The following is a 14,686-nucleotide window of genomic DNA, read 5'->3' as shown; positions in this document are numbered from 1 at the left end:
CACAGTCTGTTACCTTTTCAAACTGCTTTGAATTCACAGTGCCCAGTGTTTGTTTCATTGTAGGTCTTTACATATATGTATCTATTTTGGCGGAGGGCATGGGTTTAACTTAATCCTGTCTGCTGGCCTCAGCTCTGTAGGTCAGATCTCAGAGTCAGACCAGCTTTTGGCCTTGTACATTATTATGGCAACTTTATCAATATCACTGAATTATGATTAGCAAAGGCAGAAGATGCACTGCTCGCCAGTGAGCCATACCTATTTTCTTAACTGAAAGAGATAGTTCCTCCCACCTTGATCACATTAATAGAGACGACAGAACTTTTATCCTGGGAGACCCTGCTAACTGTCACTTGTCTGTTTCTAAATAATAAAAATTAAAAGAAAGGGCAATTTAATTATCGCCTGAGATACAGGAGGATGACAGAAGGTTTTGGAAATGGAAGGCAGATGTCACTGCAATGTAAGTAGGCTACTAGCTGCTGGGCAGTATTTGTTCATCTCATATAATTGCATTCTACAATTTGTACAGCTAAGAGAGACATCCTCCCTAAAATCCTTTTGCCTTGGACATTTATTTAATATGAGAAGGCTGTACAGTTCTACATGAAGAATAAAAAGTGATGGTTTAAAATTCGGAGTTTAGGGGCTAATGATTTTTTTTAATAGCATTTTTTAAGTATTTCATGAACATTTAGTAGATTATTTCTCAAGGGGTTCACATACTATTTTGTGAACGTGTGGGGGCATTGAAGAGTGAGGAAATACTGCTTTCATTGTGCATTATGTTATGTGGTGGGGTTAAGTTCCCACTGCTAATCTATTTTATTTTAAACTAAGTAGTGAACCATGAAAAAAATCTTAAGCATAAGACATATACTTTTCTTTTATGCAGCTGGTGTTATAAGCCACATAAAAAAACATATGTCAGCTGAATAAAGCAAATCTTTATTTTTGAAAAATGCAAGTAAGAAGATACAACTATTTAAGTACTGCTTCAAGAAACTGTGCAAAATTACACATGTTGCTGCCAACACGTTGTTACATATCCATGGGTAGAAATAAAGCTAGATTTCCCACAGATTTGTGCCTTATATCCCTTCACCTCGCAGCTCCCACATCTGCAATAAACCCATACACCCTCCGACAATTACCCCTCCCACACACACACCATATCACAGCAATGTCCCTCTGTCTTCCCTAGATCCCTCGCTTACCACACTCTTGCTTCCACTTTGTGCCTCCAGTTCCCCTGACTGCAGGGACTCCTCTTCTCTGTGTGTGTATGGTACTGGCCTCATCTGACCCACGAGCTGCCCAGGGCGAAAGGACGGAAAGGTATTTTACCCCCAAGGGAGTAAAATAAAAACACTCACATAGAACTGGAGGTTAAATATGAATGCTATTTGCAAACACATACACAAATACAACAGGTATTCAGGGCCTACCAGACCAAAACCTTCCAAAACTTAGCCCCCACTCAACCTCAGCAGGCCTCATCTTCCACCCCCAGGCTGGACGCACCAGACCTTGACCGAGTCTGAATGTCACCCCCACACCCCCTAGCCTCACTGCCCCCCCGTGCTAGGCCAGTATCACGTAGCAAGAAATTCGCTTGCGAGCCCGAGGCTGTAGAAGGCCCAAACTCCCCCACAAACCACAGAGAGAAACTGTGAGCAGAGAGAAGGCAGAGAAGAGAAAGAATTGGCTGTGAACTGCCTTTGTACAGGGGGATGCAGGATGATGGGATGGGATAACAATAATTACACTTTCCTGTGTCCACCCTCTAGCCCCTTGTACTCTCTGGTACTTCTAGAGGACTTTTCTCTACAGTAAGACACCCAGTCTTAAACCCATAACAGGTACACAGAAAAGCACAGCATGCCCTTAATGGTTCAGAGCAGGAGGAGCCTGGCCAGTCAGCCATGGCCATTGGATCCAGAGAGAGCCAAACAGAAAGGCTGTGTGCTGAGGCGTCCCTGCCTGTCTTTCAGCATGTTTCTGTCTTCTACCCAGTCCCACATTTTCCCAGTTTCTTGGTGCACTGTATATTTGAAACCTGATGTCCTTTGTCAAATGTGGCTGAAATGAGTCTGTCAGTTCAAAAGTTATTGAATTGGAAGGATGAAAGACAGACATACAGCTACATGGAAAGCTTTCTTGTACATGCTTCATTTCTGAAGAAAACCAGCCAAGTTGAAGGTAAGAAAGGAACAGTGAGGGTCATAAGGGTGAAACAGCTTGAAATCATTACAGAATCACAGAATGCATCAGGTTGGGAGGGACTCCTGATGGTCATTAGGTTCAAACCCCCTGCAGTGAGCAGGGACTCCTCCAACTGTATCAAATTGCTCAGGGTCCCATCAGGTTTGATCTTGAATGTCTCCAGGGGTGGAGCCTCAACCACATCTCTGGTTGTATAACTGGGCAACCTGTTCCAGTATTTCACTGCCCTTGTTGTGAAGCACTTCCTCCTTCTGTCTAATCAAAAACCTACCCTGCTCTACTTTAAAACCATTGACTCTTGTCCTGTTGCTACCAGCTCTTCTAAACAGTCACTCTCCAGCCTTCTTGTAGGTCCCTTTCAGATATTGAAATGCCACTATAAGGTCTCCCCAGAGCCTTCTCTGCTTCAGGAGGAACAGCTCCAATTCTCTCAGCATGTCTTTGTAGGAGAGGTGCTTCAGCCCTCTGATCATCTTCATGGCTCTCTGTAACAGTGTGAGAGCTGAAATCCCTGTCCCACACCGACAATGACCAGGCTAGCTCAGTCTGGAAGCAAATGAAAGCTGTATTTACAAGCAAAACTATAATTTATGATGAAATGCAAAGAATATGTACAAATATACACTATTCACAACATTTACAAATATGTACAATCAACAGAAAAACACAACGAAGCCCCCTTTGCTTCCCCTAAGGGGCCTTCCTCAAGGGGCCTCCCCCCAGTCAGAAGGACTCTCCCCAGACCCCCCTGGCAGAAGGCAGAGTCAAGAAGCAGAGAGGCTGTTAGACTTAGCTTGTCAAGGTCAGTATGTTATCTTCAGCCAGAAAAGAAGAAACAGCAGACAGACAGAAGCCCAGCAAGCCGAGAACTGCCCAGCTCCCCAACCTTGTTTTGAGTATTAGTTCTTAAACATTTCTATCTCTCCAACGGAAATGATTAGAATAATCATTATTTTGCTTTCTTACACCCAATAGCGATTTATTTACATTCTTTCACTCTCTCTGCTTGAACTTAGTGAAGAAAATTTAAAAAGACAGTCTTAAAACCATCACACTCTCCTCTGGACCTGCTCCAGCAGGTGCATGTTTTTCCTGTGGTGAGGACTCCAGAGCTAGACACAGTACTCCAGGTAAGGTCTCACCAGAGCAGAATAAAGTGGCAGAATCACCTCTTGATCTGCGTGCCACACTTCTTTTGATGCAGACCAGGATGTGACTGGCTACCTGGGCTGCAAGAGTACATTGTTGACTGATGTCCAGCTTCTCATCCACCAGTACCCCCAAGCCCTTTTCTGCAGGGCTGCTCTCAGTCTCATCATCCCCCAGCGTGTATTGATGAGGATTGCCCTGACCCAGGTGCAGGACCTTGCACTTTACCTTATTGAACATCATGATGTTCTCTTTAGCCCACTTCTCCAGCTTATCTAGGTTCCTCTGGATGGCATCCTGTACCTCAGTCTTGTCAGCCACACCACTCATCTTGGTATCATCTACAAACTTGGTAAGAGTGCACTCAATTCCACTGTCTATATCATCAATGATGATATTGAACAGCACTGGTCCCCATATGGACCCCTGAGGGAAAAGCTCACAGCCTTTAAGCCTCATGCTTAAATTCTTTTCCTGCTGCTTCTCACCTTGAATTAGCTGTATCATAAATTTCATGTTGCACCTCTTCAGCACAGGTACAAAGCTCACAGATGCAGAAACAGTGTTTTGAAACAATTGTCCAGAACATCAGGGGTTGACAACGTTCACAGCTTCCTGCCTCACTGCGCACTAAGTCTATGCATTTCTTATGCAAGGTTGATTTACAGCTGCATTACTAAGTTTCGTCCTGGGAAAAGACCTCAAAAATGTGTTTCTGCTACAGAAATTCTGCCCTTTGTAATTGGGGAAGAAAATGTCTGTAAAGTATGCTAGAGAGCTCTGTGATGACACAGGACTATGAAATGTGCATCATTACATACTATACAAAATGAAAGCATTAATGCACTCTGTTAATTAGGATACAGTACTTAACACTATTACTAGTTCACATTATGCACAGTAAGTACAAATCAATAGGCTTTTGAGGGGCAGGAGCACAGTGTTTATCTTTCTGGGTTTCTTTGCAGGAGGTGACATCACCATTTTGAGAGTGATATGGGAAGAGTAGCATTCCCACTGAATGGAGCTAAAGAAGAGTGGAAGGGAAAAATGTGTCAGATGGCAGAAGGGAAAGGGAGAACAGCTAGGAATGGATAGCTGTGACGCATTCTCACAACATTTTTTTTAACTGGTATTTCAAAGGTTCAACAGAGAAAGTACTTATCCATCTGAATATTTAGGGGAAATGGCTATCAGCATGCAGGAAGAAAAATAGAGCTTGTGCAAATACATACAAATACCTATTTGATAGTTGGATTGGGAGCAGGGAATTTGAAATTTACACAACAAGCAGTAAGTCTGAATAGATTTTTCTCTGACACAGTCACTGCATTCAGCACATGAGGAGAGGTTAAAAATCCTAACAGCTGCCAGTCTCCAGCAGATATGTGGTAAAAATGGGTCCTAGAAGTTTATAAAATGATATCATATTGGTTGCATGTAATGGAAGCAAACTTAAAGGTAAAATCCATAGAAGTCAAGGAAAGAAGTAATCAGAAGCCCAGACCACTTTTTGGTACTAACAAGCTGCCTATGCAAAGTGCTGACAAGGTGTACACAAGGGGTGTAAAAAGGTTCATGCTGGCCCCTCATTTCAGTCCAGAACAACTGAAAAACCCAGTTCTAAACCATCAGCAAATCAGCCACTTGAGGTGATATCTCTGTTGCCACATTTCATCACACAGCACCATGAACCTTTGCCTTTTCCTTTCCAGGATGTCTGTCCCACTTGAGACAGGCAATGCTCTTAAGCCAGAGCACAGTTACATTATTTAGGGTATTTTGCCAGTGTGACCTCCAGGTTGTGATTACTACCAGCAAGGGTCTCACCCCAGCTGCATACCAGTGTCTAACCAGGCAGCAACACCTGATGATGAGAGGCAAGGGCAGGAGTGCACACGCAGGGTTGTCCCCTGAAAGAGCCTTTGACAGATCTCCAGGAAAGCCTATGGTTCACCTGCAGCCAATGAATATTAGCACGCTTTCACTTAATGCACTTTGAATCTACTATAGTTACAAAAGCAGCACAGAATATCTTTTATCTCTGCAGATAATTCATGATAAGATCTGTGCTATGTGAATGCAGGCCATCCAAATGTGCAGAAACCAGGCTTTGAATGTGAAGAGAGCCCCTGTTCCCCTGTGTAAATAAGTTCTTAATCTTTCTAGACTCTACCTGCAAAAGGAATTAGGATGCTGATCCTCAATTTTGTCAGTCTCCTCTCTATCATCTATGGATGTTTACTGAGGCACTGGGCTGGTTATATAATTTTTCACATTCTCACAGGCTGCCCAATGTAGGAAGAAAGTCTTTAATTGAAGCTTCTATTTGCATGCTTCACAACCCTTAAAATATTCTACTTGGAACATCAGATGAGGTTAATTGAGGACTTACTTGAGGATGGAATTGTTGTAATTTAAACTGGAGAAACTCAGTATTAATTCTGTGAGGATTCTATCAGATTTGGTTTTTTTTTTTTTCTCTTGAAGTTTTATCTTTATTGTCATAGAATGGCTTAGGTTGGAAGGGACCTTAGAGATCACCTACTCCAACCTCCCTGCCATGGGAGGCAGGGATGCCCCACAACTAGACTCAGCTGCTCAAGGCCTCATCCAGCCTGGCCTTGAACACCCCCAGGGAGGAGGTATTTGCAACCTTTTTGGGCAACCTATTCCCCAGTCCCACCACTCTTGTACCGAAGAATGATTCCTAAGATCCAGTCTAAACGTACTCTCCCTCACCTTAAAACTATTCCCCCCTGTGCTGTTGCTAGAGATCCTTATGAAAAGTTCCTCTGCAGACTTCCTGTAAGATCCACTCAGGCATAAGGTCCTTAGTCTGTAATTTAAATTTAAACTGATTTCCAATGTATTGAAATGTATAACAGTCTGATAAATTATATAAATTATATTTGTGTAGAAATAGTATGATGGCACTGTATTAAAATAATATTCTTTGGATCTACAATATATGCAACTGCTTTATACCCTTTTTTGGCTGGTATGATTTGGGTAACATTTATTTCCTCTTGGTTATATATAGGGAGTTATTTCTCAGGTTTGGATGAGATCAGGCATACTTATTATTCTAGGCTGTTTGCTCACTGTGACCAGTCTGCGCATTTGCCTTCAGAAAACTGCCTGTAAGAGTAGTTTTTAACTATCAATAATGGTGTTTGGGAATCCCCTCCATTTTGCAGCAGGTAAGTCATAATGTCTATAAGGAAAAGCATTTGTCCTTTTTTCATATAGAGCGTAGCACTGTAACAACCAAAGTGAAAGTCATCTTTATCAGAGGATTGAAGCATCCATTCAGATCTTCATGTCGATCTGTAAACACAAACTTTATCACTCAAAAATTTATAGACACTTTTTTTTCCCCCTAGGCATATCTTAACATCCATCATTCCATCATAGTATCCTTGTGCTCTGGTGAAGCACTGGGTTTTAGCTTGTGTTGTCAATATTGACCACATTTACATCAAATATATTTATATGAATTTGGTAACACAGATATACAGTGAAATAGTAGTAAACTTACATGCCTTATCCATTAGCAAACATGTTTCAAACTAAACAAATACAATTGTTTCAAAGAATATGCTTAACAGCAAAGTTTGGTGAGAGGTATTTAAGACTGATATAAAAAATAGATTAACAAATGCTTAAAAAAACCAAAACACCAAAACCCCCAAAAACTAACCAAACAAAAAAACCAACCCCACAGTACTAACTGAATTTCTAGGCATTCCCTGTCTAGTCTAAAATTTCCATTATATAGTCCTCCACTGACTGATTTATATTAGAATAGAAGCTGAATGTTTAATTCCCAGCAGACCATATTCTACTCCCATAGAACTGAATGGGAATTTGAATACAACTCATGTGATACTCATTCACTGAACCAGTAGCCAGGTTTGTTTTTTTTTTAATCTGCATTTTGGATAAAATTCTACATGGATTTATTATTTCCTTCTGAAAGAAAAAGAAGCGTGCTTTTATGTCTGTATGGAGACATTGGCTATATCCTAAGGGTCATCTGCAGGGGATTTTTACAAAACACAAATTTCACGCTCATGTTCCTATCAGTTCATGAACTGATATTCATATCAGTTTTATACAGCATGACTTTGCTATGCTCTGTTGGATTATTTGACAAAGTATCTTGCCTTTTTTTTTTTCCCCTAACTTAATATTCAGGCCTCTCTATTTTACTCCTCTGCACACCTGTATTTGAGTCATGCACTGAGAATAACAGAGGTGTTTTATTGTAGAATGATCAAGTAACCATCCTCTTGCTGCACAACCATTACTGTTGTTTCTGTGCCGAGGATACTCATTATCCAGTATGCAAAATTACAATGGGAGAAAATAGTCAGCATCTCAAACAGAGAAGTAATTACCATGTACTATAAATTACAGGGTTATGTTTTTCTTTAAAAAATATTGTGGGAAATTTTTCTTTTTTGATTTCATTATTTCTTTCCTCTTTTAAACTTCTGATGCTTTAAAGTGCTGTTCATTTCAATATCATTAGTCTTTTCTGTCTTATATACCACAGCTTCGTATCATCCTGGGCTATCAGTGTTGCAGCAATAAATGTGACAAATTACATCATGTAGCTAAATACCCCGTTCCTACATGTTTACAGACCAATTAGAGAAAACAAAAATCTGCATTAAGAAACATTTTTACTTCTTCATGAAATAGCAGATTAATTCAACTCCCCAGAAAAGCTCAGGTGTTATTGTGAACAGTTCTGAGCAGTACTGAAAAATGGAGTGACTCAGCAATACAAGAGGAACATGTGGTTCATAGCTTAGGATACAATAAAAGTCAACAGTTTAATGGAAAACTTATTCTTTTATTTTTCTTAAGCAAGGGCTAAAGGTCAGAATTTTATGATCTACCACGTATGGACTTATAGCAAAGCAATCAAAGAGTATATAGAATCATAGAATCACTAAGGCTAGAAAAGATCTTTTTAAGATCTTCAGGTCCAACCACAACCCAGCTACCATGACCACTAAACTATATCCTGAAACACCACATCTACACACTTCTTGAACACCTCCAGGGATGGCCACTCCACCACCTCCCTGGGCAGCCTGTTCCAAAGCCTCACCACTTTCTCAGTAAAGAAGTTTTTTCTAATGTCCTCTCATTCTATCCACATTTACTTGGGTGAAGAGACCAACACTAGACTCACTACAACCTCCTTTCAGGTAGCTGTAGAGAGCAATGTAGAAGGTAATTAGCCTTCTCTTCTCCAAACTAAACAACCCCAGCTCCCTCAGCCACATCTCATATGACAGGCCCTCCAAATCCCACACCAGCCTTACTGCACTTCTCTGGACATGCTCCAGGACCCCAATGTCTTTCCTGTACTGTGGGGCCCAGAATTAAACACAGTACTCAAACTGTGACTTCACCAGGGCAAATTGCAGAGGCACAATCACTTCTCCACTCCTTCTGGACATACTGGTTTTGATACAGGATGCTGTTGGCCTTCTTGGCCATCTGAGAACACTGTTGGCTCATGTTCAGCTGGCCATCCACCTACACCCCCAAATCATTTTCCACTGGGCTTCTTTGCAGCCACTCTCCCCCAAGCCTGTTGTGTTTTTTGGGTTTGTTGTGGCAAAACTGCAGGACCTGGCACTTGAGCTTCTTAAATTTCATTCTGTTGACCTCAGCAAATCTATTTAACCTGTCTAGATCTCTCTGCAGTGCCTTCCTACCCTCAAGCAGATCAACACTCCTGCTTAGTTTACTGTTGTCTACAAACTTGCTGATGGTGCCCTCAATCTCCTCATCCAAATCATTAAAAAATATATTAAACAGAAGTGGTCCAAATACTGAGCCCTGGGGGACACCACTTGTGACCAGCTGCCAGATAGATTTAACTCTGTTTATCACAGCTCCTTGGGCCTGGCCATCCAGCCAGTTTTTAATCCAGCAAAGAGTTCACCTGACTATGTTGTGGGCCACAAATTTCTCAAGGAGAATGCTGTAGGAGATAGTGTCAGACTGTACTAAATTCCAGGTAGACAATGTCCACAGCCTTTCCCTCATCCACTAGGTGGGTCACCTGGTCATAGGAAGAGACGAGGTTGGTCAAGCAGGACCTGCTTTTCATGAACTCATGCTGACTGGGCCTGATCTCTCCATTATCCCACACTTGTCATATGAGTGCACCAAAGATGAACTTCATAATCTTCCCTGGTACAAGGTGAGGCTGACAGGCCTGTAGTTCTCTGGATCCTCCTTTCAATGCTTTCATCCATTTCCTCCTTTCATTCTTCTCCTTTTATAAAGTATCTAAACTGCCTAATAAAAAGTGTCACTCTCTATGGGCCAGAAATAAGAATTTGGGCTCCCCTGACAACATTGGCATTTTTTCCCTCAACAATTAACAACTGGGTCCAAATACTGTGGATAGGAAAGGAGAAAGAGTCCTTACTACAGTTTTATTTTCATTCATTTTCATATGGTACATGAAATCTAGACTTTTTCATAAAAGATACATAAGCAAGGAAGATATTTCTTTTTTTTTTTTCCTTGACCTTTGTGGAAGGCTGTCTTTTCTCCTAAAAGCTACATGTTCACCTGTGTTTCACTGAATTAGGAAAAGCAAGCTTGAAGTCTTCAAATCCCCGTGTACCACAATCCTATCGGTATTAATCACGGGTCACTCTGTAACACATCTAGCCTGGAGCAAGAGAAGCTGTTGTGAGGGGCAGGTGTCCATATGGATTGCTGTGTTCTTTATATATATTCAGGGTCTTTCCCTGCAGATTTGCAAGCTGCTTCTTATCCTCTTCCCTTTAGTTGGGAACTTGCCGTGGTCTTTCTCTGCTGGCCCTCTCCCTAAGGTGTTATAGCAAGGGAAGGCGATTTTTCTATGGGTTATTAGAGCAGACATCACATACACCAGGAATTCCCAGTGTATAAATAATGTCCTTGCTAATTAATTTATTTGTGTCTGAGTGCCTCCTCATGTCCTGTTGCTGGCACTTGTGATTATTAGAACAGAAAGCCTAAGTCCTTCCCCAGTCTTTGTCAGACAGCTGCCTCTTGTTAACCAGTCAGCTGCTGTGTACACTCTCCCAGGAATGCAAATTAGATGCTCTGCAAAGAACAACAGCAGAGAAAGAATGGAAATTATGGAATTGAGACCCCACAACCGTGATTTTTTTTAAATGTATTGCTGCCATGGTAAATCTGAAGATTAAAAAGTGCACAAGTTAATCATGCCAAAAAAACAGACTGCTGGCTCTGTGAAACTATGTCTCCTTTCTTGCAAAAGGAGAAGAGTTAAGGTAGTTATGACAAAAGCACATGCATTCAGGTCAAGTGACAGCTTCATTTAAATAAATAGCAGTTTTACTCTTCCACTGACTATGAGTTGTCCAAGAGGCACTGTATCTGAAGTTGTTGCAAATATCTGTTCCAAAACCTTTCTCTACCAAGGTGAGCTGTTTGATGAGGGGAAACTGATTGAAATGATAAAGCCAGCCTCTTTGGCCTCTCGCAGGAGAGGGATTAATGTAGAAGAAATAAGCTGAAATTTCAGCCCGCCACCACCATTAGGTCACAGAGATCAGAAAGTCATGGTGGATAGGAATTACTCTGACATGCACAAAAGCACAGCACTCAGTGCAATTGCAGTGTGTCCCCTTGTCCTTCATCAGCTCTTTCCTAGCTATGCTGGATTGATAAGGAGACAAGATCTTCACTGTGAGAAGGGATATAGTAAACAGGAAACTTTAAAAAATTACATTGCTTGTCTGTCCACTGTTATCACTGCCAGCAACTGTCACTATATAGATTTCTAGCACCTACAAGAAATATAGCTAGATCCAGCCTGGGAGATGTTCCAAACACTGTGGCAGAGTCTTGTCTAGGTGAAGAAGACAAAAATAAATGTTTATCAAAGAATTCTGATTGCTAGAGAATACTCACCTTGGTTCCTAATGGAAAATTATATTTTGCAGAACAATCTGTAGATGCTATCTCACAGCTGTGACAGTGAAATTACCTTCACATAAGTAAGGCAGGAGCTCTGCAAGGTGTTGTAGAGTACAGAAATGTCCTGAATCCAAGAATATCTCAGTGGTGCAAAGCTACATCTAATTTTCATTTTAAAAACAATGCAAGGAGGAAAGATTTGGCATTATTCTTTAAGACAACATGAAAACCACATCAGCTCTGGACTGTAGCATTCTTATTCTACCCAAAAGTAATTTGCTTTCTATGCATGAGTAAACTGCTGTTTTATTTTGTGCATCTCCAAAAGTATGCATTTTGTTTCCCACTCAACAGAAACTCTGCATGAAAGAAAACATATAAATTACTGCTAGCTCTGTATGGTTATGATGCAGAATGCCTGACTCACAGTTTAGAAGTCTAAGAAGACTCTTCAATTTATATTAGTATTTTTTCCTGAACAGTGTCTGCACTATGGAAATAATCAATAGACAAGCAGCAATCGTCACCATGGAAAAGTTAAGCAAATAGCCTACAGAAAATACAAGGAAGATGAGGGTTGGGTGTTTTGCATTGTTTTATTTTGGTTTGGTTTGATTTCCCAAAGGCTGGGCATGTGCAAGAAGCAACTATGGCCTAAAATGAAGAAGGTAAAAATGTGGACCATGCAGGGGAAGACATTTTGTAGCAGTAAAGTCTCTTAAGAAAGAAAAAACATACCTACCTAATGAAAGTGAAAATGAATACAAAACTAAGATGGTGTCTACAAAAAATCTTGAAAAAAAATGTGTATCTAGAAACCACGGTCTTATTTGATGCTTTTAACCTATAAACACAAGATCTTTTCTCCACCTTATTTGGTAACACTGGTTAAAATTATGTTCAGTGTAGTACATACCCTAAAATTCTATACATAATGGGAAAGCTATAGGTTCCTAAAAAATCCATAACTGGAGAAGGAAGTTTTATTTAACAACTAGAAGGAAAAGGACAATCTCTCTTCTCAAGGATTTAAAACCAAAACTGTCACACATTGGGGTCTCAGAAGCTCTTTCAATAGAAGCCATAGGGACACAGGGAAGACTGTGTACTAGGTGAATGGCTAAAGCTTGATGTCCCTTGTCCTGGCTTGAGTTAGACCAGTACAAATTTTGTTTGGTGATGTTAATTTTCAGCTCAGTCTCTTCTAAGTAACTGCACTTTCTGAAGTTAACATGTTTTCACAGACAGTGTCTGCTTGTGGTAGTGATAATGCTCAATGTTTCTAGTTAGTATTGAGGATGGGTATGCAGACCAAGGTCACTGCAAAATCTTGTGTACCATATTGGGGGGGCATAGTAAAATAAGACAACCGCAGGGAGGAGCAAACAGTTCAGGTGATCATAAACTGACCAACCAGGGATTCAATTCCACATACATCATATTCAATATAAAGCTGAAGGATCACAAGGGGAAAGTTTTCCTCTTCAGTGGCTGATGTCCCAGGAGGACACTGTCTATTCTGCCTTAAATCCCAATCCATGAGTTTAGACTGGAGAAGAGGAGACCCAGGGAAGAACTAATTAATGCTTATAAATATCTAAAGGGTGAATGTCAGGAGGATAGAAACAGACTCTTCACAGTGATGTCCAGGGACAGGAAAAGGGGCAATGGACAGAAACTGGAACACAGGAGGTTCCATGTAAAATTCTTCACTTTGAGGGTAGTAAGACACTGGAACAGGCTGCCTAGAGAGGCTGTGGGGTCACCATCTCTGGAGGCTTGCAAATCCTTCCTGGATATGTTCCTGAGCAATTTGTTTTAGGTGATCCTGCCCTAGCAAGTGGACTAGATGATCTTCCAAGCCCTATCATTCTGTGATTCTCTGTAATCCAGCTCCAGAATCCAACTCCTGAATCTGATTACCCTCTGCCACTGAGTCCGGTCTGAGACCACAGCATCAGTGGTGACAGTGTGTATATATTTTTTTTTCAATTATTTTAATTTTCATTAAAGTTATTATAGTTTTCTTTTCCAATTCCTAAGTCCCTTTTATTCCCTTGCCCTTTGGGAGAGGAAAAGGTTAATAGGGTCTTTCACTTGTTTATTGACTAGACAAGCTCTAACCCTTGACACATCTTAATGAAGAACTATCAGTATCATGTTATTGCTGAATTGCTTACTCCTTTGGATAGAACATGAGAAAGAGAAAAGTTCTGACAAGCAGTAATCCAGTTCTTGCACCCTCAAATGTCTTTATCAGTAAGAATGTTTGGCATTGCTGCCAACACTGCATTCGCAAAACTTCTGTTAAAAAGGGAAAGCGAGCTGATCTTTTCATTCCTTCTGACCTTCCTTTGCCTACAGCTTTTCCACCTACTCCTGGCTGAACACAGTCTCATGTTAGACTATCCACGTGAGTAGACAGGGCTGCTTGTGGCTATTTCCTTGTAAGGAAGTCATACTGAAGCCATGTCTCCTGTAAAATGCATACAGCAAACTGAACTTTCATAAAAGCCACCCGTGCCTCAGCATTTCAGCACTGGGAAATGACAGGGTTGCAGATTTACTGGGGGAAGGGGAGAAAGTGCTTTGTTTAATTATCCTACTTCAGCTTGATTGCTACAGTACTATCTTTAAAGTGCAAAGATGTGGCAAATAGATTTCTGGTAATTAGCGTTCAGAATATTGCAGTGCTAGCACCCAGGTCTTTTGATGAGGGATTACTCTCACTAGAAAGAAATATTCAGCCTCTCACATTCTTTAATCTCCTCAGACACCAGCTATCAGACATGCAAGCAGACAAGTGCACCAGGATCATGGATCAGAGGCACTCCTGTGGCAGGTAACAAAGAGAGGACTACATGTCAGTGCTGGAGAGAGAGGCAATTCATCCTTTATGACCAAGCCCACAATAGCTGTGTTATTCCACCTGGTTGTAGGCATTACTGTTACCACACCCTAATTCCGGATGAAATTATGCTGTCATTTACTGCCTTGGATGAAGCTGATGCCTAGCACATATAATAAAAAGGAACTTTAAGCAATCAGTCAAGAATGAAGTGAATACAAATGTCACAGATTGTTGACAAACTGTTGGTAAGTTGTCTGGCCTGCAGCTGCAGTGCATGTGAAACTAAAAGGAAGTATCACAAAAACATTGTGTCACAAATGTCCTTCCACAGTGGGAGGGAAAAATCACTATTACGTGCACAAAAGATATATTTATGTCATAATTCACAAAGAATTAGAATGTATAAATTCTTTTGGAAGGTTGTGCAAATAACATCCTCCAATGGTAGAATACCTGCAAAAACTGCAGCACTGCTACCTCAGGCAGCAC

General features: G+C 40.9%; 1 protein-coding gene across 1 annotated transcript in view; it reads right to left on the bottom strand.

The window, feature by feature from the left end:
* Positions 1-1,584: 1,584 nt before the first annotated feature.
* The window catches only part of VGLL3 (vestigial like family member 3), a 194,013-nt gene continuing 180,911 nt past the window's right edge, over positions 1,585-14,686 (bottom strand). Inside the window, exons 5-6 of the mRNA XM_054392005.1 lie at positions 3,604-3,801; positions 1,585-1,629 (exon numbers count right to left, since the gene is read on the bottom strand). Coding sequence (XP_054247980.1) covers positions 1,585-1,629; positions 3,604-3,801 — 243 coding nt within the window. The remainder of the gene's footprint in view (positions 1,630-3,603; positions 3,802-14,686) is intronic.

This window comes from Indicator indicator, chromosome 1, assembly GCF_027791375.1.
Source record: "Indicator indicator isolate 239-I01 chromosome 1, UM_Iind_1.1, whole genome shotgun sequence".
NCBI classification, from domain to species: domain Eukaryota; kingdom Metazoa; phylum Chordata; class Aves; order Piciformes; family Indicatoridae; genus Indicator; species Indicator indicator.
This window is presented reverse-complemented; position numbering and strand designations above follow the sequence as displayed.